At 41.8% G+C, this 24,706-nt stretch overlaps 1 protein-coding gene across 1 annotated transcript in view; it reads right to left on the bottom strand.

Moving 5' to 3' along the window:
* The window catches only part of foxp2 (forkhead box P2), a 111,440-nt gene that overhangs the window by 24,276 nt on the left and 62,458 nt on the right, over nucleotides 1-24,706 (bottom strand). The window contains 8 exon segments of the mRNA XM_020614396.1: nucleotides 3,338-3,442; nucleotides 4,437-4,444; nucleotides 5,267-5,544; nucleotides 6,705-6,860; nucleotides 6,863-6,881; nucleotides 9,033-9,122; nucleotides 10,729-10,866; nucleotides 21,197-21,286. Coding sequence (XP_020470052.1) covers nucleotides 3,338-3,442; nucleotides 4,437-4,444; nucleotides 5,267-5,544; nucleotides 6,705-6,860; nucleotides 6,863-6,881; nucleotides 9,033-9,122; nucleotides 10,729-10,866; nucleotides 21,197-21,286 — 884 coding nt within the window.

Raw genomic sequence — 24,706 nt, 5'->3', positions numbered from 1 at the left:
ATGCTAAGGTTTCTTTCTTCTCTTTAAGAGAAGGGAACCAAACATCTCTAAGGTTTTCCCCCACAGCTGTGTATACTGTATGAATATGTATAGGCCATCAACATCCACTAAGGGCCCAGTAATAAATCTACTCAAGCCAGCATATATGGATGATATGCTTCTACTAATTGTCTGTGTGTATTATCAGAGGCCACAGAGGCCTGGCAGAGAACAGCAGTTAGGTCCCTTAACTGTCTATGCCTGACACATAAACGAATACACCAACACAAATTCAGTCCAACAATTACTGTATATACACCCACATAAGAAAAACAAAAAGCAAACACACAGCCATATGAACAGTGGCTACACACCTACTGTACCTACTAGCATGCATAAACACGTGCACTCACACACAAACACTCCTCCCCATAGTGGAGATGCATAAGTAATGTCTTCCATTTTAAAGGTCTTGTCACAGAGCAGTAGACATGTGGAGGGGTAGAGGGGAACTCAGCTATCCAGGGGCCAGGGGCCTGCCTGCCTGCTTCCATAGTGTGTGTATGTGTGTGTACATTATATAGAGAAGAAGACACTTGGCTTCTGCCTTGTGGGTTTAATTAGCAGTGGGTTACAGACACCAACGTTCAGGTTAGGGGCTGAGCTTGCCATTTTAACATGGAGCCTGCTTTCCTGCCAGTAATAAGAAGAGTGAAGTGGTGACAGAGTAGAAAAGTTAAGTGCATGTGTGGCAGCAAGTATCAGTGTTTGTGTATAGTTTGAGTGCATCTTATTGCGGTGGGAGGACACTGATTTAAAAGAGTGTATATGAGGTCAAAATAAGGTGCACAAGAGACATATATGCTGGTGACAAAACATTAAACTGGATGTGAGAATCAAATTGTTGTTAAGCTGAGTACATGTAGTGGAGGTTCTGTACAGACAAATATGACTTTATAAAGCTAAACAAATAATACATGTGAAGTAGCTAAATGATCAAGCATCAATTGGAGAATCTGTGTTCTATGTTTATCATAAAGGCTCCATGCAAAAATATCTCCAGCACATGCATTATAGCCTTATTGTTTTTTTCCTCTCTTTAACTAACACAAATACACATACACACACACGAGCTCCATGACTCAAAAAACATTCCCATGGATGTGATTTCATTTTGAACTTCAGAGAACTAATTCAGAGTGCCAGCCACCTCGGGGCTACCTTTTCCATGTGAGAACACTTAAAAGTGCAATGAAGAGCTATTAAATGCTGATCTTGACAAGTTTCTTCATGCAACAAAACAACAGATGACTAAACGTATCACTGCCGCAGAGCCGAGCTCCTACAGCGTGTTATGAGACTCCAGCTTGACTTCGGTCTCCCTCCACCTCCCCGCATATGTAACCCACACCCAACTACCAACATCTAAACTGTCATCTAAATCTGACACTTGCTTTATGTAACCCTGTTTAAACTGTGTGTGTGTGCATGCATCGGTATGTGTGTAGTCGACTGGCATCTCTGGAAACATAAAAGGACTCTCTTTGACACAGACAATCACTGCTCCAAGGCACGCCACCGAGCAGCCATCTTTGTTCTGATGACGAGCCTGCCTTCTTTGTTGGTGTCTGTTCAAAGAAACTGTTCTGTTTTGTAGCAGTCAATGTTCTAGCAAGCATTCTTCCAAAACCACCTGCCAACCTATGCTCCCGCTTTCAAGTTTTGAATTCTACCCGTTTTCTCTCCTTCTGTCTTTGTTGCTCTGACAGTTTGTCTTTACAACCACACATCCTTTTTGCATTGGCTTACCAGCTTACTGGATTCACACATCGCTTTATACAGTGTATCTCCGCTCCTTGCCTAAATAACCAGCTAAGCTGCCTAGATGCAGTATCCTTAGAGCACACAGACCTATGTCTGTTTGTGTGTGAACACAGCATATAGTGCAGAGAGATAAACTGATGTCTTCTTTAAGTAAGTGTACCTAGGTGATAGGACAATATATCAAAAAACCTGCTAATCTGATATTGCCTTGTCTTCTCACACACATATCTGTTCCAAAGCTGGAAGGCAAACTCTTCTACCTGGACTAATGTACATCTAGTCCAAGCTGAACAATGAATTGTCCATAGCAAACTGGCTTTTCATAAAAATTCATACTAAAATCATATTAGATGATGCCTATGGCTGTGCTCTAGAATATTAATACTGACACTGCACAAGTATATGGCACATTTTCCAGAGGATGAGCAAACACATGTAACATGCTTTAGTTTAAATGTATATTCACTTCTGATTCATTTAAATCAATCTTTGTCAATTGGGAGTATTCTTTGTGTGAAAATGTAGCCTAATATACTGTGACTGACAGTGGATTAGAAACACTGGTATTAGAGTTGTTTCATTCCACAGATACAACATTTAGCTTTAATTCACAGGCTGCTGTAGAATTAAGCAAAAGTCTGACCTACATCCTACAGCAGATCCCCCATAGGTGGACTAGTTTCTTGTTTCAGTCATTTCTTTAGCTTTTTGCAACCTATTACAGACCATACAGTAGAAAACTGCATAATTTGGAAAATACGCCAGAACAATATTCTGATTTCAAGAGTTTATTCGAATTCACATGGACATTTACAGCCCATGAAAAACACTCACCAGATCGTTATTTCACAGTTAATTACAAATGTAATTAGAATATTCAAATTAAAGCTTTCCCTTTCCTTTCTTCTCTGTGTGAGAGCAGGGAACCAGGAAAAGAGTGATAATGAAAGAGAGAGGGAGGAAGAGAGACTCTCAGTGAGTGGCAATGTGATAACCTGTAATCGGCAGTGCTGCAAACACTTTCTTCCTTTGATGTCCCCCAACTAACATCCTGGCAACAAAGCCGGCCAATTACAAATGAGCTAATTAACTAAATTGTTGATGGAGCATGAAGCGTTCATTCGCTCTGGTGCCTGCGCCATGACAACAGTGAATGGGGGCCTTTGTTGTGGAGGTAAGTGTGCGGCCGTGCGAGTTGCCATTAGCCTCTGACGCTTTTTTCCACAAACCTATCAGGCCTTTCCACGCCAGGAAGGAAATTTGTGATGGATCAGAGCTGGTTTGAATCCTGTGCTACTAGAGCTGAACCCTGTCAACTGGCTGTCTGGAAGGTCAAAATGTGCTTTTTGAAAAGTGATGTTTTGTTCGTCAGGGTTCTCTGTACCCACAGACAGGAGGTGCTGTAGTGTAGGGGATAACTTGTTTGTGTTTCACACTAAAAACAGATATTAGCTTCTTGAATACGCACACCCACAAACAAATCACACATTATATTACATCATTGCCAGTATAACATCCTAGTGCATGTTCTTACTTTAAAAACTGTCCGAAGTCCTCACAGATGTTCTCACAGCCAGGCCACTTACACACACCGTGACCGTACAGGGGGTGGGTCCCACCGCTTTCTTCATGTAGTGAGCTAGAGCAACAAAAGAGGAACAAAAATGAATGAACAAGAAAGCAAAGAGAAAAGGGAGGAAGGTCAGGACAGTAAGAAGGGGACGGGAGCACCAAGTTCATCACAGGATCTGTAAAGGCTCGATGAGGTCTGTGTAAGGTTACATTCAGCAAGACGGACGTCCAGTCAGCCAATCTACCGTAGTGGAAATGTTCAAAATCTAGGAGAGACTTGAAACAGAACCATACACCTATACTGACAGGACAATTACATAGAAATATAAAACTGTGAGAAATAATTCAGTCACTTTAAATGATCACAATATGAAACTACATTAACTTAAAGACTGTGTAGGCTAATGTGAGTGGAGTATAAGTTCAGTTAACATCCACAATGGCTTTGTCTCCACCACAGTCAGCATCCCATCTTGTAAAGCTATTATGGGGAGGAAGGGGTGAAGGCTTTCGAGTAAACATTAAAAATCCAGACAGCCATATAATTTTCATCAGGATATTAATATTGTGTGTAACTTATGTTCTTTGAGGACAAGGGGAGCGGGGGTACTCTGGCGTTTTTCAAATGACACCCAAATACATTACGACCCTGCCTAGACAGCACATCCTATTAAAGATGACAGTTTAACCTTTAGGCCTGGCATCGGTGTATGCCTCTGTCTGTGTGCGAAAAAGTGAATAAGAGGGCATTGTGTAGTGTTCCTGTGTATTTGCCTGCTTCCAGGTTATGCCTGTGCATGTTTGTGTGTGGTTTATGCATCTGTGCATGAGTGTCTGTGTGTGTGGCCCATAAATATGTCTGTGTGTGTGTGTGTTAGTGCTGGCACAGCTCACACTGTGTTTTACAGAGGGGCTTTCCCCACATCGATCCATGGCGTGTTAGTAAGCAGTGCTCCTGACAATACTCCTTGTTCGATCATTATGAGACACCACACCCCCCTTGGGACACAGGCAGATAAAAAGAATTTTTTTTCTTCCTTCTCTTCTCATTCCCTCCCTACCTCTCTCTTTCTCTCTGACTTCACTCTAAATATATCTTTTTCAAGCCTCTTTTTAGTAGTACTGGAGAGATAGCATCTACTTTAAACCAATTACACAGCATTTCCACCTCTAGTGCGAGTCTCTACCAAGCACACACACACACACACACACACACACACATCACTACCCTAAGTCCTTATTATAATATCGCCCAAGAAAAGCCTCTGAATAATGCATGGGCCAGATAGGCAGATATGTGAATGAACAGTTAGTGTTTTGGTGCTGGGTGCATTTATAAAAGATGCCATCACAAGGATAAACATCCTGGAAACGCCACTCAAGGCATCATGAATTCTGTTTACATGACAAGCAAGCAAGGAAGGTAATTTTCAAAAGAGGAAAAAAAAAGAGAGAGAAAGTACTAAATACTTAATGTACACGGAGGTTACCTTGTCTTGCCTGCCAGAGAGGTTTGCTGTAAGCGCGTCTGCCTGTGTGGCTTCCTCTCCCTGCTTTTGATATCTGTGTGCAAGCTAAGCGCGTTCAGTGGCACACGTGGTCCCCTGGGAGAACAAGGCTCTTATTTTTTGGAATATTATCAAAATACTAATAAATTTCTGAACAAATAAACAAAACATAATATTTTGCCTGAAGCAGCAATGTTATTTTAAACGAGGACAAATACTCTAGGTGGGAGTTCTGATGTGCTCCTACAGAGAATCATGACACAAAAACAAGCTCTGTGTGATGGATAACAAACATGTCTCTGTAAACTTTTCATCTTCTTTGTTTTTTTTCCCCCTCTGTGGTGTATCAAAATGGTGGACGAGTAACGTTTCAGTAATTTTATTTCCCTTTCTCGTTCCCTTTCCCTCTCTCTTCTGTGGTTGAGAGCTGGGGACTGTCCATTGGTGATGGAATGGTGCGAGATGGGAGGCGACGCTTTGGCGGGATTGGAGGAGGAGGTAGTTGAGGAAGAGTTGTTGGTGGACAGGTCTAAACCACCGCCACCCCCGCTGGTGCCAGTGCCACTGCTGCTGTGTTTGATGCTGTTGTCCTCCATGCCATGACCGCCGCCTCCGGTCACATCCTTCCATAGCTGCTGGAGCTCTGCGGGGCTCAGACCACCTATAGAAACCAAGAGGGACAGAAAATAGATAAAAAAAGAAAAGAAAGAGAGGAAAGCAGTGGGAGGAAAGCAAAAGTGGGTTGAGTAGGAAGAGGATGACAGGGAGAAAGAGAAGGATAAAGGGACAAACTTGTCCCTTTACATTTTATTCAACAACAACAATGGCTGTATAAAGCTGCGTAACTCAAGGACTTGGCCTCAGTGACTACCATCATGTGCTTTGTCATAGCAGACCTGCAGTAAATAATAATAATAATACTGTACTGATCAATAAGGGTGTTCTGATTTTTCTTCACTTACTTAATGACATTACCGGTGAGGAGATCCTCAGTCTCAAAGATCTGTGTGTTTTCAAAAAGCAAGAACTATAAAACATTGATTGTGAATATGCTGCATCTGAGATAAACAAGCTTTGTTCGCTGCTTGTTTTCAGCATAGCAACTAATTAGGCAATTTTCACTCCTTTGATTTCCCTCTACCAACTGTTGTTGCCTGTTGTTTTCTGTCTCCACCATCTTGGTGGTAAACAATAAACATAGGTGTTTACTTGGCTCAGGAGAAGAAAATGGAGCCTGCTCCTCTCTCTCTCTCTCTCTCTGTGTCCTTTTTATTCTCGTTCTCATTGAAGGCAGTAAACAACAACAACAACCGGGGAAGGAAGACAAGTTGGGGGAGCAGGGGAATAGAAACAGAGATGGAAAAACAATAAACACAAACATAGGCAGAGCAGAGCTAAGAGAGAAACAGAGGTAGACAAAGAAAGCCATAATCAGGCATGAAACAAAAGAGAAAGGAAGAATGGAAGAAACTACAGAAAACAATCATGTGGACAGTTAGGGACAAAGTGGATGACAGAAGAGCATACCAACAAGGGGAAGGCAGACAGACAGACATACTTGGAGATAAGACTGGAGGACACAGGTGCATACCAATTAGAAAAACAAGGACAAAAGAGGAGTGGGACAGACAGATGTGGAGACACCAAACAGAAAGGGACGATGAAAGACGTTCACTCAGAAAGAAACACACCTACACACAAAACACAGGAAACATGTGACCGCCATTACAGTTTCAGCAAGTCATGTGCTCAGGATCAAAACGACTACACCCAACACTTCCCCTTCTCCCTCTTCCTCCACTCCATGTCTTCTCCTCTTACCTGGCGGGGGCAGAGTCTGTCCGGGCAGGGCAGCTTGGCCAGGAGCGGGCCCAGGCAGTGAGAGCAGGCCCTGCCGCTGCATGTTGAGCAGTATTTTTGCTGTTTGTTTGTTTGTTTGTTTGTTTTGCTCAGTAAATCCTAACCACCGCACAGCTGCTGCTGCTGCTGCTGCTGTTGCTATAGAGAGGAGGAGGAGGAAGAGAGGAGCAAAGAGAGGAGCAGAGAGGAGAGGAGCGGAGTGGAGAGGAGGGAGGGAAAATTACAGACGAATTTACAACTGAGAGATAGGGAGAGGAGAGCGAAGATGGAGGGGTGTTTGTTTTGTGCTCTGTGTGTGTGTGGAGGGTCTGCACTCACTTGCCTCTGCTGTGACCTTAGCTATACCCCTCTGTCTCTTCTTCTGCCTCTCTGCCTGCTCTCCCTCTCTGCCTGTACTCCTGTGTTTTTGGACTGTACCACAGTGCTGTTACTTTCGTTCCTCTTTGTGCATGTCCATGAGCACATGTACACAAACAAATACAAAGCTGTGCTGATACACCAGCTCTCAAGCCTGCCAGTTTATGTGCCTTATGATTGTGTGTGATACTAAGCCTCTGCTATAATCCTCCACCCCACCCCTGATAGTTAATTGTCTTGCCTTCACTGATGGTCTGTTACAGCTTATGTGAGCAGGGGGATCCGGCAGAATGAGAGATTTACAGTATCACATGTGTGTGAATGCACAGACACAAATGCAAACACACACATGCACGCACACACATGCACAATGCCTCCCCCCTCTTCCATCCTGTTTCTGCTCTACTCACTGCCTCACAGAGTTGTTTATTGCTTGGCCAAACAGGCAATTGTGTAAGCTCTGTGCAAAACGACAACAAAAACAACAACAACATGAAAAACATCAAACTCAGTCACCACAGCAAAGCAAACCTGAGAGGGAGTGAATTTTAGAAAAACAAAAGCTTTGACTTTTGATTCCCGGCATGTCCAGAACACATGTCAAAGTGTCCTTGAGCAAGACACTGAACCCCCAGTTACTCCCTCTGATGACACCAGCGTGTGAATGTGTGACAGTGCGAATGAGTGAATGGCCAAATAGCGAGAAAGCGCTTTGAGTGTGCTGCATAGAAAAGCACCATACAAGTATAAAACCATTTATTTTAAATTATTAAACACACAGATAACTCAGGTAGTAACTGGTTATAAGTGCATGTATTTAGTCTTTTTACAGGTGATGTCATTTTGATTTTTTTCCATTTCTGTTTGTATACAGCAGGTCATGCTCATCTGTTTATGTATGGCTGTATCATGGTGGACCTGGAAAATTACTGTGATGGGGGTGGGGGTAAAACTTGTGATGCACTCACTAAAAAACAGGCTGCATAATAGAGTGATGGCAGGAGGCAGTTTGCTCCCCCTACACCTCCACCCTGCCTCAAGAGAAATAAGGAAGCAATTTCTATTCCATATTTGATAGCGGGGCCCCTGAAAAACTCCATTCACAAATCCAAACAGAAACAAAGCCGCCGGGAGGTCAGTTGCACCTTCCTGTAGGGGCAGCATAATGGGCTGCTTGAGGAGCCACTCAGAGGTGTACCACACACACACACAGACAGAACAACAGGGTGTGTGTGTGTGAGATACTTTTATTTCTGATCAGTTTAGCTTCTTTCATACAGCGTTCTTTAGATGTGTCTCTAGACTGGCTCTCTGGGTTCAGCACTAACATATTTAAGCAATATAACCAAGGCTGTCCCTTCTGTGACAGGCACAGAGAATGAGACAGAGCCACGTATGTCAACAGGCTGCATGTCACTGTGATTTATGAGCATCGTCCACTGTAACTTTAGCAATGGCGTGTTTGTACACTCACAGAAGCGGTTCATTAAGGAGCTGGACCCCAGACCCTTTTTGTCTGGTCTCCTTTCTATAAATCAGTGACTGTGTATGTATATGTGCATGCATTGCATTTGCGACTGCCACTTGAAACTGTTTATTAATGGAATTAGTACTTGTATCTCCATACTGCATGAAGGTAGCAGGAACAGTGACAAGACAGTTTGCTGTCGGTGTGTGTTATGGGATTAATCCAATACAGTATCATGTCTAACAAATCAACAAGTTCAATGGGTTCATTTGTGGGGAATACATGTACTTGTTTGAGAAGTGGTTTATGGTCTTCATCCTAATGTATGTGGACTACATTTACTGTCATGTCCCTCTTTGATGGGTTTGAAGTGCACTTTTCTATGTTCTTTGAGTCATTTAAACTTTTATGTGAGTTAACGATAGGTTGTGTAAATATCTGTGTATGGTGCACCTGTACTGTACCTCTTTAGCCTGCTTGCCTGGGTGTTGCTGCTGAAGAAGTTGAAGATGAAGCTGTTCCTGCTGTTTCTTATAAAACTCCTGCAGGTGTTGCTGTATACCCACACACAGACACACACAGAAGGGTAAAAGAGAAGAAGGAGAAATACATATGTGTCTTAAGCACACTGTTCTTTTTAACATAACGCTAAATAACTCAGTAGTATTTACAGGCTTCAGGTTCTTTTCAGTGTTATAAATTACCTGACTCAGCAATTTTGCGGATGCATAACTAATAACTGGTTTACATGCAAAACCCCTCAAAGTAGATCACTTTACATTAATTACACATTTTCTCCTAATCTTGCACAAGTTCAACTCCAGCTGCATGTCACATGTTGGTTATGCAAACATTGTTGCATATTGTAAATATATTTCTACTGATTCTGCAGTCTGCTCTTGCTGTCTTCCACAGTTTTCTCTATAAGGACTTTTAATAGTCCCAGAGTTCTTTAGGAGGCAACAATTAATTATATGAACTATGCATTTGGCTGCCAGAGTGCTCTGACTTTCTTTCGAGCAGCTGAAATACAAACCCTCGGAGGAACAGCTTCACGGTACCGAACTATTTCCTTTAGACTGCTCCAGCTATTTAACATGATGGTTTCCGTTTTATATTATGTAAAATTAACAGCTACAGTAAACATATGGAGGCAAAAAGCTCATGAAACAGGCCACTGGAATGCACGGTCCAGTTTCTCTGTGCCATAGAAATATCCACGATTTAACAGACACTAATATTAAAAATGAATGGGAGCTCTTGGCTTGATTGCAAAATGTTTGTAACTCTTGCTGCAGTCACTTAATCAGCACTGATAAACAAGAGAACAAAAATTATGTACACAAAAAAGTGTAAACTTTTAAGAGCTGCTAGTTTCTTTTAAAAGGCAATGTGAAGGCACGCTGTTGTACTGAAACCAAGTCAAGAGTCTGAGCGCTCTTAATGAAGAAGGATAATGAGAATGACTGACAATCTTAATTAAACAATTCTCTTTCTCTTAATCAAATTTATGAATGAGAAATACATTTCTATTCTCACATAAGACTGTGCCAAGTGTGTGCTTTCTCAGGCTAATTCCAAGTATTCCATCATTCATCGCCTATCATTCAGCTTCTCGTGTTCAACCCAACGGTGCCCTACACTCTCAGTCCCTGATGGATGCTTGTCAGGGAATTGAACTAGCGACACACCAGAGACAGTTAATTAGAGGTGACATGAACAAGTACGTCAGTTTCAGATTCCTCTTGGTAAGCATGTCAAGGACACTGGGCTGTTGTGAGTTGGCATGAGTGACTGGTGGCTGTAATACACAAGCACAGCGGTGACTCACGGATGTGTGGTGGTATGTATGTGTGTTTTTGTGTTTGGTGCACAAACAGTAATACTAAATGAGGGTGCTTTAAGATTTAAATAAAGAGGTAATGAAGAAATAAAGCATGATTGTAGGTCTAGATTTGGATGTGTGTAGTATATGGTTGGGGGTAATCATGCATAATTCTAGTGTTCTGTTTGTATATCTAGATCGCTGTGAGTTTGTGTACATCTCCAACATACCAGCTTACTTCCGATGGGTCATGTCTTGCATAAAGGTGTGCATGTGTCTGCATGTGCCTAAATATTTGTCTAGGTGTGGTTGTATTTCAGGGTATGTATGTGTACCTGCTGCAGCATAACAGCCTGCTGCTGCTGGAGCAAGGCCTGGAGCTGCTGGGGAGAAAGCACCTGCTGTTGGAGGATCTGCTGCATCTGTTGCGGCGTGATCACCTGGGGACTCATCATGGCCACTGACACTGGAACCTGGATAGGGTGGAGTGAGAGACAGAACAGAGACAGTAAGTAAGAATCAGGCAGAAAGGGGGTTCATGAACAGGAATAGGTGTAAACCAGGTGAGAAAATTGAGAACACAGAAGAGAGAGGGATAAACAATGACAGAAAATAAGTGAAATGGATGGAGCAATGAGTAAAACTGGAGACAAATAGACCATCAGAAAAGTGCATCAAGCCTGCTAGTATGGGAGTGTACTGGGAGTGAGATAATTGGTGACTGAGAAGTAGGGAGAGCAGGCCTCCAATGGCCGTGACATCAGGCACCCTAGAGGAGACGCTGAAGGAGAGATGGGTTTCGCATCTTATTTTCCTGTTTCCACCCACTGAAAAAAGTAAGGGATTTAAATAGATATAGACCTTAATTAGCAGGACCCTTGAACTCCCTCATTTTGCCACGCCAATATGTGCTGGTATTGTGAAACAGCAAGAAAATACACAATTCTAAAGTTGATTAAAACTACACTGATGAAGTGGACATGTGGCAGGCACAATCAGCATGATGTGGTGGGTTGTCGCTGGGAGGTTAGGGGCTTCACCCTATGCAAATTTCTCTGTTGGGAGAAGGGGTGTAGCTACGACTTCTGGTGGGTGGGTGGATCAAGGTAGGTAGGGTTATTTAATAAGAAGAATAAAAAAAAAAACTGGAAACCGCAGTTTTGCACCTTTCTTTTGGTTTGAGTATGTTATGATACTATTCCACATTAAATGGCTCTCATTAATTTGAGGGTAAGCCAAATTAAAACCTATCCCCTTACCAACTTTATGTAAATGTAAAAGTCTGTTTGTCTATGAAACAGGGGTGGAACCATTCACAAATCCCACGCTTCAGATCCTATCATGGTTGTTTGGTGGTTGATTTTTTGGCTCAGCAAAATAAAAATCAATTAATATAAATTAATTTGGGGGGGGGGGGGGGCCCCAAAAACACAAATATAACTTTGTTATCATTAATTAATTAAAGAACTTAAAGATGTTGCCCATGGTTTTAGGTGAAAACAATATTCAAGATGTCCAATGTTTCAATAAAATCTTATGATTTTATCTTTATGAAAAATAAAATATGAAGATGTCTGCATTGTCTGGGGGGTAGACCTCATCGCAGTCAGTGACTCCACTCCTGCTGGTTTAGAGGTAAAGACATCACATTTCTTCAAGTTTGGGGTCTGCTCGTTTCATTAGCCGTTTGCCAAATTGCTCATACAGTCTCCTTGACTGACTGGCTGATTATGTTGCACCGTGATTAAGGAGCATTGTGAACGTGGACTCTGCTCACTTGTGTGTGTGTGAGAAAGAGAGAGAGTAAGAGAGCTACAGACAAAGAAAATGCAGTGGAAAAGCAAAGTGCAACCACCATATCAGACCTTCAAATTCTCTCTAGGTTCCCGATCAGGGAAAAGCTAATGTCTCCTGCTGTGCAGAACAACATCTTGTACTTGCTAGAAAATGAAGTGCCAGGGTGTCATCTTACTGGCAATTAATTTGCAGTTCACATATGTGCCAAACTGTGGGGGGGGGATCTGTACAGATCACGGACCAACTATGACCTGTTACACCACTATCATCACAGAGGATGGCTAAAGCATTTTATCTGAGGAACTAACTTCCATGTTAATAACATGTTCTGTCTGGTGCATTGCTGTTCTGCCTTCTTAAAAGCTCTGCACAACAAAATATAAACTATAAAATATTTCAGGGCTGGTGTTTAAACCCAAAATCCGCCCACCTGAATACCCCTTTAGTTGGAAGGGAGGGAAATATCAAAAAACAATAGTATGTATTGTGTTTTTTTTACCAGATGCCTTCTGCAGCGAACCAGTTTGTCAAGCTTTATATTAAAATGTAGACAAAAATTGTTTATTCCTGTCTGTTGACACACCGGTTTAAACAAGTAATGTAATTTTTTTGATAATTATTAAAATATGAGCTGTCAAGCTGCAGTAGCAAAACAAAACAAAATACATATTCTGCATTTCTACCAAATTCTTCTAAGGCGGCAGCAACGTCTGAAACAGCTGAACAGAAAAAGGATAGTTTTATCTTTGGTCTTTGATTGTGTGCACTTATTCTAACGAGGGGAATGTGGGCCAACAGCCATGGTGTGCATCAGCATCTTGTGACTGCTTTAAAATTGAACAGCACTTGTGGAGAAAAGATAATACTTTTGAATTTTGTTTACTTTTCAGTTATGAAAAACAATCAGAATAATTTTATATCCTGGCTCACTAGCTGATTCTCCCTCAGTGAGTAAGACACACACACACACACACACACACACACACACACACACACACACGTCTTAAGTTTTGTTGGGGCTGGATGCTGTATCATGTTTACAAAAATGTTTGACAGGCCTGCTTTATGCTGCTATAACACAGCAAAAATATCAACATGTAGTAACACCTTCAATGTTGATAAGTGTGACAGTACTTGGCAGAGAGCTGCCATGACAGTAGCTAGCCTATATGGTGTGTCAAGGGGCCAGTAAGACATCCCTGTCCTCATCGCCACCTAATCAAGCTGCCTTGATTACTTTCCATGCATGTCTCTCCTCCCTCTCTCCTTTTCTCCTTTCTCTCTCTCTCTCTGTCAGGCCTTGACACGTCCTTGTTTAGCTCTCCTCTCCTCAATGCCTACCCCCCACCCCAGGTTTTCCCCCCTCTTTGATTAGCTGAGACATTTGCATGGTCACTACACATTTTTCATTTTAGAAGTCATTATGCATTAGTGGCTCCTGATCGCCCGCCTTGACTAATCCTGATGAACTGAAAATCACAGCTGAAGGTCAACTTCCAGCCAGCCCTGCTGCACATTCATATTCATATTCAAACAAATCCTGCCTCCATTGTTCATTAGGGTCTTAGAGAGAAGGGACTCCATCTAAGGTGGAAAAGGTGGAAGAGGAGGAGGATGTTGTCGTACATGTCTTTTCTTCTCCAGACTCCTCAATGCAGGAGCACAAAAAGAAAATGCATTCACAATAAGCGGGGTGCTGAACAAAAGCCATCAAAAGTTGCAAATTAAACAGTTCGTGTGTAATTATGCAAATGCTGTGCTTACACCTTCAATGTTATTAACCCTTAAAGGTACATTTACTAGGCAAGTAATTACCCCTGAAGTCACTCCTGGTTTTGTGTAGGATGCCATGACAATAGGATGAGTGCAACTGAGAAACAACATGAGTGATGCACTCATTAAGACTATTAATTGGATGCTTACTCAAATTGGTTCTGGTTCACAAAAGGGATGCAGGCTTAAGCAGGTAGGATTTAACACAAATGTCTATATATATATATGTATAAAGCGGGATTCAATATACATTTTACATTGTGCTTCTAACACTTTCTTCACTATGTATGTATATGCAAAAATGTACCTGTAAATAGCCAATGCAGGGTTTCTGCAAAAAGGAATAAAACTGAACAAGACCATCAAATAACAGAAAAAATATAGAACAAAAACAGATTAGGAAATTGGGACATTCCAGTTATACTTTCATTTGATTTTTAGAGGCATAATAAGTGAAAATCCTCTTCATTTCACCACTGCTCTAAACAAAAAGAAGGGAAGAAAAAGGAGAAAAGGCAAGAGAGAGAAAGAGAGGGCAGAAAAGGCACTGGCCCACATCCATTGTGAAGTGCAGCACAATGCTAATTCCAGCATTTAACTGCATGCTTTTCTGCTTGACGTATCAGAGGCTCCAAGATGAAAGCAGATAAGTAATTGCTCTCCTGGTTCTTATTCTTCACTGACAACCCATAAATTTAATTTTACACACACGTTCATTTACATTTTCAAGTATATGACATGATAATTGCAGGAATATAACACCTCCATTCTACAGGATACTGCACCAGGGCTTGATTGACGTGAGCAGTGAATTGAAAGGAACAGGAGGCTGAATTGCCTCTCCCAGAAATGATTTTGCCACGAAGGGATAAAATTAATGAGCATTTACTAGACGATGGCATTGGCGTAAACATCCACACGCCATGAATAGACTCTTTCATTGAAGAGGAGTCATGATATCCAATTGGGCTGTGTTTCTCAGTAATCCAAAAGGCTATATTTCTAGTACTGGTGCACCAAAAATATTAATTGGTTTTATTAAATCGTTTGAAATAGGCCTCAGCTGATGTGGACTCTAGGGACTTTAATAACAGATAAGGTGCAGTAATTTTACTTTAACTCCAGGTTTACTGACACTTGTAAGAAAGATGCTGGTTTTTACTGTGCTCACCATTTGAACCCTTGTTTATGTCCCTCGTCTTAAAGAAAACAATGAGCTGTATTGACATGAACTTTGAAACCATGCGGTTTGCCCTCAGAGTTGGAAAGCACCTTTAAATTGGCTCCTGATGTGAAAACACCGGTGGGGCTCTCAGCAGAACAAGCAGATCATTACACCACTCTTGTCACATCCACAGCCTGTAACCAGCCACTCCAATGCCTACCAAAAGGTCAAGCTCCTCCTCTGCAGTGAGCTCAGGCACCTCTTCCATGCAAAGCTGGCACCCAAGTCTCTCGTTATGTTTGATTTAACTGGGCATTCTGGCAGAAATGCAAAAAAACCGCAGCCCCAGTATATGCAGCTCACTGGCTGGCTAACACAGCTGTCAGGCTCAAACTATCTGGACCAATGGACAAATGTACTTCCAGCAATTACACCGGCTCCACTGTATGACACTTTATCTTTACAGCAATGAGTTTTTATTAGTGAACTCAAATTACCTAGAGCTGGAGATAAGTGGTATATCAGAGTTCAAACTTAAACAATTAAGGCCCAGCAATGAGGAATCCCTGTTATTTGATTTTCTACCATACAATTTATTTAGAAGTAATAAGCTTGGGGAGAGCTGGTGATAACATGTTGGCCATAAACATTATGGGGGCAGTGAACATGGGGCGGTAATCAACGACAGAGGTTGTTCCTGTAGCGCTGGACAGGGGACCGAGCTGTGCTACAGACACAGCCGAGATAAATGCAATGAGAAATGGAAGGGTCCTAATCGGTAATTACTGTGGATCCTTGGCAGAGAGAGTCACCGCTAATTAAGCCACTAGCTTCATTTTACACACAGAAAGAGAGAGAAAGAAAAAGAAAGAAAAAGTGAGAAACTTCTCCACCACAAACCCCTGGTTCATCTCTGAGTATCACAGGGGGGCAGAGGACTTCTGACCTCTCAACTCCCTTTTAGCTTACACTGTTAATTTACTAGCCATTTAGTGCCAAATGTGGCCACGTGATTATTGATAGCTGGGACTCTCCACTTGAGCACCACCAAAGCCAAAGAGCAGCTGGCCTGGCAAGCGCCTCACTCTGAAGTTCAAGTGTGCGGTATGCATGTGCATTCACTCACTCACTCCAATGCATGTCATGCTTTGGGAGATCAATACTCTCAACTGTCAGGACTGAAGGTAAGTAGATTACTGAATATTTTACCTAAATCAATTTCCATAGCAGTTTGGCAGCACTACATGGGAAGCACAATTTATCATAACATAAAGACCCATCTAATATAAAAAATGTCTAATAAAAAGCTGGAGGAGACTGAGACAGGCTTACCACTATTTCCATATTGATTTATCTCTACATGCAGGTAGTAATTGATTAAGTCTGTATCTAGCTGTGTGACACAGCTTGTGCACATTGTTTGTGTCATTATCCACACACATTGGCACACCTTTATCATTAAACTGGCACAATTCACTCCTGACTGATGCCTCCTGCAGGTGTACATATTTCAAGAGTAAATGGGAGTGACAGAGAGAAGAGGAGAGTGAGAGGAAGGGAATTAAAAAGAAAGTGCAGAGAGAGGAGAGTGCCGAAATAGAAAGAAAGTGAGAGAGAGCACATATGAGAGCGAGGGGTGGGGTGGAGGGGGACACTTCCCCTCTGATGTTGCAGGTAATATGGCCAACACTGGATCAGCCTCTTCATCAGTGACACACAGTAAATTACAAGTGCTTCAAGCAGCTCAGTGAATTATAGTTCATCACTTGGAAAGGCTTTCCCCCTCACCACTGGGGCCCAGGCGTATCAGATCTGCCGGTTAGGATCCAATTAACACCCTGGCCGGAATCATCTGATTGCATGTGTAAGGGCTGGTATAACTCGTTTATTGCAACCATGTATCTTCTGTCACAAGGTAAATTTGTTGCTGCTACATCAAAGGTCTAAGCCACTTTTTTTTTTATCCCTCCCTCCCTCCCTCTCACTTTCTCTTGATCCCCCCCCAAACTCAGCTACCTCGCCTTGGGGTTGCATTTCAACTTCGTTTGCATCACAATGATGAACCTGCTCTGTCCTCGCAATTTAGCAATCTTGTCCTGTAGGTGTTGTAAATGCAGGAAAAAAGAGAGGTAAGGAGGGAGATGGGGAGTGAAAAAAAAATCTTGTTTTCTGGTTAAAAAAGCAGTAACCAAGGGTGCATGACTAAAAATGTGCTGATGTTTTTTTTCTTCTCTTTTTCTCTCAGAGTCAACAGCTGAGATACTCAAAACCTAATGAGACCATTTGGCCCTTTTTTTTTTTTTTTTTTTATTTCACTGTGATAATTTTTCTCTATTTTCAGATCCAACCAGAGGGGATGGAGTGGAAACATATATTCATAAATGTAAATGTGAAATTTCATCCTTTAGCCATGCATGCTGGAGTCAGCTAACCTATACTAAAGCCTAGCGTCTCAGCCCTTTTCCCTGCATCTTTGTGTGTGTGTGTGTGTGTGTGTGTGTGTGTGTGTGTGTGTTCTAGTTGAAAGCCAATAAGCAGATAAGTCCTGCTATCGAGTTGATACTGCCTCAGTGGTGACACGTGTGAACCTGACCTTTAAAAGTATGACACTTTCTAGGATGGCCCAGTGCCCACAGCCAGTGTGACTGGCCTGGGCAGGGAGCTATAGAATTTACAGAAAACAGGGCTGAAACAACATCGCCATCCATCCATAAACCATCCATAAAACCTTAAACATTTTCATTCAGACTCAGAGTGGAGCATTGCACAGATGGGACCAAGGTTATAAGTCTTGCAAAAAGGTATTCACAGCTTGATTGTGTGAAAGGGTCAGAGCAGCAACCCTTGATCAGAGTAAGCTCTCAGGTTTTGCATGGTTAAGAATTGGACGTTAACTACTAGGAAGAGGGGTCAGGGAGTACCTTCACAATGTCAATGCCTCACAAGATGAGGTTAGGGGGTCATTCCAGATGACCCTCCTGACATATAGAGGTGAAGACTGTGTCACAGTGAGAGCCTCAGGGTGACATGTTGGGGGGGTGGGGGGTATTAAGGTAGTCAAGTGTGTTTGTAGTTGCTACAAACGCACCTTATTTTCTGAAATGTCCAATGAATCTTACTCCAAGCCACCAGGTGTTAAACTGCTTTAAGTACAGCTCTGTACAGTTCCTTATCAATAATGATCAAGAGTAATAAACAAAACAGCAGTGTAAAAACTTCAACTTAAGTGGCATTGTGCATGTGTTTGTGTATGAGCGCAGGCTGTGTGTAGATGCAATATGTACTGTACATGTGTGTAAGTAAAACAACTGTCAGATTCATAGGCCTCTGTAATCCCCTCTGCTTCTCCTTGTCCGTGTTTCTTTATTTGTATTCCAAATGTCAGTGTATAAATGCCTTTCGGGGGGTGGGGGGGTTATTGCCATAGAGAAGAGCAGAGCGAGGGGAGAGAGGAGCAGAGGAGAATGGAGCAGGGTGTTGTGTGCCTTGGGAGAGCCATGTAAGCAGCATGGAGGAGGCAGGGGGATTTACAGGGAGAAATAGGTGTTTATTGAGTGCTCCCGTGGGCTTACTGTGTAATAATAGACCTGTCACATTACGCAAATGTGGAGAAGCAGCTTGTGTGTGTGTGTGTTTGTATGTGTGTTTGTAGAGCTTTCATTTTTTTCTTCTTCTTCTTTTTACATGGGTGTGTGTGCGTGTGCATGTAAATGCCAGAGCTGCCTGCCTCCGCATCATCAACTCCTGAGAAGCAGAAATAAGTGAGCGGATAGAATTAGTCAGGCGAGAGCCTTTAGTTGCTAATACGCGTAATTAAAACGGCAAGCAGAGCCACTTAGATGCTTGTGTACTAAATAATTTACACGCCATGATCTATGGATCATTTCTCACTCTTAAATACCAAAGATGGGAGAACAACAGGGCAAAAAGAAGACTGGCAGAGGATTTATCACTATCTCTGCCATAAGCAGGATGTCATGGAAATATTAATCCTTTTCCTACTTTCTACTGCGCTAATCATACAAGAGGATCAACCTGCATGATTCCTCCGGTGGAAAACATGTAGCTTGATTGCCATTGACTCTTATCAAGCCAGAAAGTTAATAAAACATTGCACTATAGCACCCAATGTGGCCTGATAATCCAGGTAAATAATGCAGCTTTATTGGTTAAACTCCCTCAAGACAAGAATAAAAAAAAAACAAAAAAAAAAACCTGCTACTGATGAGAAGGAAGAAACAGAACAATAAGAGTAGCAAAACAACGCTTTTTAATCAAGTAAGAGCTTCTAATGCTTTATAGTGATATTTGCACAATAGAGTATTACAGCTAAAATGTCACTCGAAATGAGCACATTCAAGGACACACAGCAGACCATCAGACTGCTAAAATGATCTTGAACCAGAATGCACTGAGCCGTATTTGTGCTAATGTGTGAGTCAGCGGCGCCTCTCCTATGACACTCTGTATGGAGACTTTTTGGAGCAAAGAGGTGCGGATGTTAATAAAGGCTGGATCAACAGATGGATTACTTGGGAGCCGAGGACAGGCCGATCGGCAGGCCCTCTGATTCATATTGATTCATATCGCCAAGGCAGGATAAGGTAAGGACGGAGTAAGCAAATGTAAATATTCAATATTTACCATCTGCTGGTGTTATTAAAAGCAGGGGCTAGGACCTGGTCTGACGGTTATCATGCACTCACACTGCTCTCATTCAATATTGTTCTTCCTGCCATGTATGTATTGTACTTGGTGACTATGCAGGCATTTGTAGAGCAGGATCCCATTTGTTTGAATCTATTCACTTCAGCATACAGAACCTCAAACAGAGAAGCGCAGTGGTCCTCAACAATAATCTCGGACCGATTTTTTTTTTCCCCCTGGCTAAATAAATTAATAGATACGCTCCAGTAAATAAACAGTTTTTATGTTTATCATTCTGACGCTACTGTGTGAAAATACGTATAATATTAACAATCTTACTGAGGTTGCATTGAATTATTTAAATGTATGACTAGGTTTTTCAAACCTTATCTCTTCACCAGTACCTAATTAGGTACACAGGGGTGTGACTCCAGTTGAAGGTGTCACCATTGTTAGAGTATGTGAAAATATCAACGGGTGAGGTTAACGCCAATTTCCCTGTCCTTAATGAAATGCACAGAGTTCCTAATGAGGCAAACCTCATTGCTCCTTGATAGTACTTATTAGCCGAGTGGAGGGCACAAACTCCCACACTTCAACTATAAACAGCAAAAAATAAATTATAAAAAATAAAAAAAAAACTAATAATAAAAACAGGGAGCAGATGTCAAGGGGTCTTACATAATTTTGAGCCGGAAAACCAACTAACTCTCTTGTTGACTTGAACAAGCAGAAAGAAAACGACTCGCTAGTGTTAGTAAATTCTCAACATCCAGAAAAAAGGCAATGTGTTAATACATTCTGTGTGAGTATTGTGTCGGTGTGCAGCTTCTTGTGTGTCTGCATATGTGTACAAGTGTGACCTTTTCCAAATCACTGACAACAGAAATAGACAGCTCTATGAATCAATAAGGTAAATTAGTGTTGAAGAGTGGAAATGACAGGCAGTTAAAATTAGCTGTCTGTGTAACCCACTGGTGAGGCTGACATGTCTTTCAAATAATAACTAACCTCTGAATGTTCCGTGTCAACAACGCTATGGCTCTAATGTAGAAAAGCATATAGATCAGAGATGTCCTTCAATTTGTCCACCTAAGACATAACCACTGGATATGACTAAAGTATTAATTATTGTCCAGTTTGATGGATAATATGCATCGTATGTTTTTAGACCATAAAATGTATAACAGATGACCTGCAGACAAAACTTCCCTCTCTGAGTTCTGTCTCTGTTGTGTCTTTCTTGTGCCTATGTGACACTTAGCTTCCTGGGGACTGCCTTGTCCAGCTTTAGGATTCCAGTGACAGGTCTGAGGATTGCGTTGGAAAATCAAACACACTTGTGGAACAGAGGAAATCTTCTTTTCAGAGGAGCATGTATTATGGATGAACTTAAGAGATTAGACAGGGAGCTGCTTTACCTGCAGTGGACGCTGCTTGTCCTGGCTCTTTGGAGATTTCAGGCCACTGCCTGGCTGCTGCAAGAGTAATTGCCTCGCTACTTGTAGGGCCTGGGAAGAAAAGAACAAGACAAAAGACAGTGTGAAAAAAGAAAGAAAGAAAGATGGTGGCAGAGACAAGGGAGGAAAAGAGACAATGAAAATAAACTGTAAGATTCCCTGAAGCTGACAGCAGTGATAATTCAAATTTTCTGGGACAAAACAACCATCCCTGACTGAAAACCCTGTCAAACATCACGTGGTATTGTCCGCAACATATTCTGATGTTGTTAACACTACATTTTAGTAACAATTCACGAAGCTGTTATCAACAATCACTACAGTTTCTCTGGAGCACTCCTGAAGAAGAGGGTGGAGGGCTGAAAAAAAAAAAAGGTAAAGTACTGTATCAGTAGAATTGACCTGTCTAGTGTGTGCTCAACTGAAATACCCACTTCTCTCTGCAAATTACCGCCACATTTGCATATTCATAATATCAATTTGAAGTAGAGGCAGCACCATGTGAAGTGTCCCTGGGAGCTGTAATTAAAGTTGACAAAATCAACATCAGATTACATTTAGAGTGAATTAACTAGCAGCCCAGGTTTTACACTATGCATTATGAGCACAGGATGGGTGATAGATAGACAGAAAGATGGACAGAGAATGAGAGACCTTTCACTGCCTGATGAAATTAGTTCACAGCTGTTTACACATGGTATGAAGAATAAAAAAAAACATATTTGTAAACTGTAAAATTTGTCATCAACACCCTTTGATGCATTTGCCAGACACTGAAATGATAAGAATCACAGACGCAATGATGTGGTGTATTTTATTTCTCTAGGGTTGGATGGGATTACAGATTCCCTCCTTGCCTGGCTGTGTGTACTGAATGTGTGTGATGAGCAAGCTCCAGCTTCATAGTGGCAGCTGGGCTAGCAGCTTCACTCCAATTCTTCAACAGCAGATGGATGAAAGAGTCTGGCAGAAAAGAACATTGTGCACATCTGCTACTACTGCTGCTGCTCCACACAGCCATATAGCTTGTATTCTTCAGGCTCACAAGCATCGACTGCGTGTGTGTGTGTGTGTGTGTGTGTGTTGGGGGCGCACATATGTACACACACAACACAACAACTTCACAGGTGTTTCTTTTTTTTGAAGGAAAAAAGAGGACAAGTAAGCATGAAATAAAAAAAATAAATAAAACTCAGATGGAGAGTGACACTTCCTCAAGAATCAGGTGCTCATTTTATTTTCTGGTGCTTGCCAGTATCCATGACAACAGCTGCTTTGACAGGGCATGCATATGGTGCAACTGTGCCAGCTGGTGGGAACAATGTTTGAACTAGTACATTGTGAGCCTGAGCAAACAAGAGGAGAAGACAGGAGAGAGAGGGAGGTACTAAAAATGAGAGGGAGAAACAAGACCAAAAAAGTTGCCATGTCTTAACCCCTCAGGGAACATAGCCACCCCCCTGATCAATTATGAAAAGACAGAGCTGGCGGGCGCTTGGAGAGGTGGTCGTAGTGCTGGGGGTGGTGGTGTGTGTGTGTGGGGGGGGTCTGTCTGTGTCTGCTCAGGAGGAGCCAGGCTTTCTGAACTGAAGTAAACAAACACATTATACCAGCACTGAGTCCTAACTGCATTGATCTGTCTCCTTGGTAAGAGGAGTCTAGTCGCCACTGGTTTAAATATGTGTGTGTGTGTGTGTGTGTGTGCACTGTGACATCTGTAAGCTGAGCCAGGGCTTCTGAACATACACACAGGCACATTCTAAAAGTTGTGATAGTACACAGCAGCACCTGCCGTCAGCAGACACACAGATGCATGAAGCTTTGTTTGTGGGCTTTTTCAAAATGGATGGGAAATCAAACATTGCTTGACTTCCTTTTACTGAACGCATAAGAGAAAACAAACTCTTTGAATGCAGCCAATCACTTTACTAATTAAAACACAGGGCTTAATTAATCTCATCATGATTGGTGAATCAAAGTAATTATAAGGCTTATTGAGTCCTGCACACAGTAGTTAGAAGGAAGGCTGCGTAATGACAGCAGCCTAAAATAGCTGTCAGGAGTAAGTTTTCATTAAATGTACTTTATACGACTGTTGCATGCATTTGCAGAACTTGTGTAGATGTGTAATTCCAGTACTGCATGAAGGTAGTTTAACCCCACATAGTTTATTCACGTTACAGCTCACTGTCATCTCTGTTTTCACTCTTTCTGACACGTTACATTGTTTTCTACAGGAGCAAGTGTGATGAAACAGAAGAGGCAGATTCCAGTGTAACATTTTGTTGCTGTCTTTCTGGCTTTGCTTCTGGTGCATGTTTTGCTTTCAGCCTCTCGGCGCCAACCAGACTGCAAATATGCAGCAGATATGTTCACAGATGAGTGTGTCTATTAATCATTTTCTCAATTGTTTGTTTACTTGGGAGACTGAAATATGCACACATCAACATGTCTAGCACACAGTATGTTTCAGAGCTCATGGAAAAAAAGTATTATTGTTGTTTAGTTGTAGTATTATTATTTTGTATTTTTATTTATACTGAAGAGATACAGTATAAACATTAACTTGACAATAATGATTTACATAAAACCTCACAACTTTACTCTCACAAAGTCCACTGTCTGCAATGAATTTGATGAATACAAAGGAAACCTTATTAGTTGCAGTTTTGAGGCAGTAATGCTTGAGGGTGGAGGTAAACAACTGAATTGTGTAAACATAAAAATCAAAGAAGATTAAAGGATCTAATATTTACATTAACGAAGATTACACCAAGTCTGTGAGGAAGAGAAGAAGGGAGTTGATGCCGAAGTTAAGGGAGGCCAGGGAGAGGGGAGACATCGCATTCCTGAGGTATGATCGACTAGTGACAAGACCTCGGAACCAGGAACCAGGACCCAGGACCAGCACGCCCAGGATGCCAAGACAAGGAGATGAAGGGGTCGCTGGACCCTCAGATGTATGAAGAGACACACAGGTATATTGATATCTGCGACGGCAGATGAGCGTTGGAACCGATAACAACAAGCATGACACGTACGGAATGAGGCAAGTGATTTGTTACAGAAGTTAATAGATTTTGAGGGACTGGAGCTGGAACTGAACACTACTGGAGATACTGAAATTCATTATCATGAACCGGACGAGGATTTTGACCGTAAAAAAAACTTTCTTAAGAACTCTGAAAATAAGTATTACACAGATGAGCAGTTTAACTGCAATGTCAAGACTGAAAACAAATTATCATTAATTCACTTTAATAGCAGAAGTTTATACGTAAACTTTCAGAGTATAAAACATTATCTTAGTAGTCTAAAACATTCTTTTAATATAATTGCTATTACTGAAACTTGGATCAACACTGCAAGGGGAATGGATTTTGACCTTGAAGGCTATGACTTGGTATGCACAAACAGAGAGAATAAGATGGGAGGTGGTGTGGCCTTGTACATAGATAAAAACTTTTGTTA

Source organism: Monopterus albus, unplaced genomic scaffold (genome assembly GCF_001952655.1).
Source record: "Monopterus albus unplaced genomic scaffold, M_albus_1.0 scaffold145.1, whole genome shotgun sequence".
In the NCBI taxonomy this organism is placed as follows: domain Eukaryota; kingdom Metazoa; phylum Chordata; class Actinopteri; order Synbranchiformes; family Synbranchidae; genus Monopterus; species Monopterus albus.
Note: the sequence above shows the minus strand (reverse complement) of the source record. Positions and strands in the feature narration are given on the sequence as shown.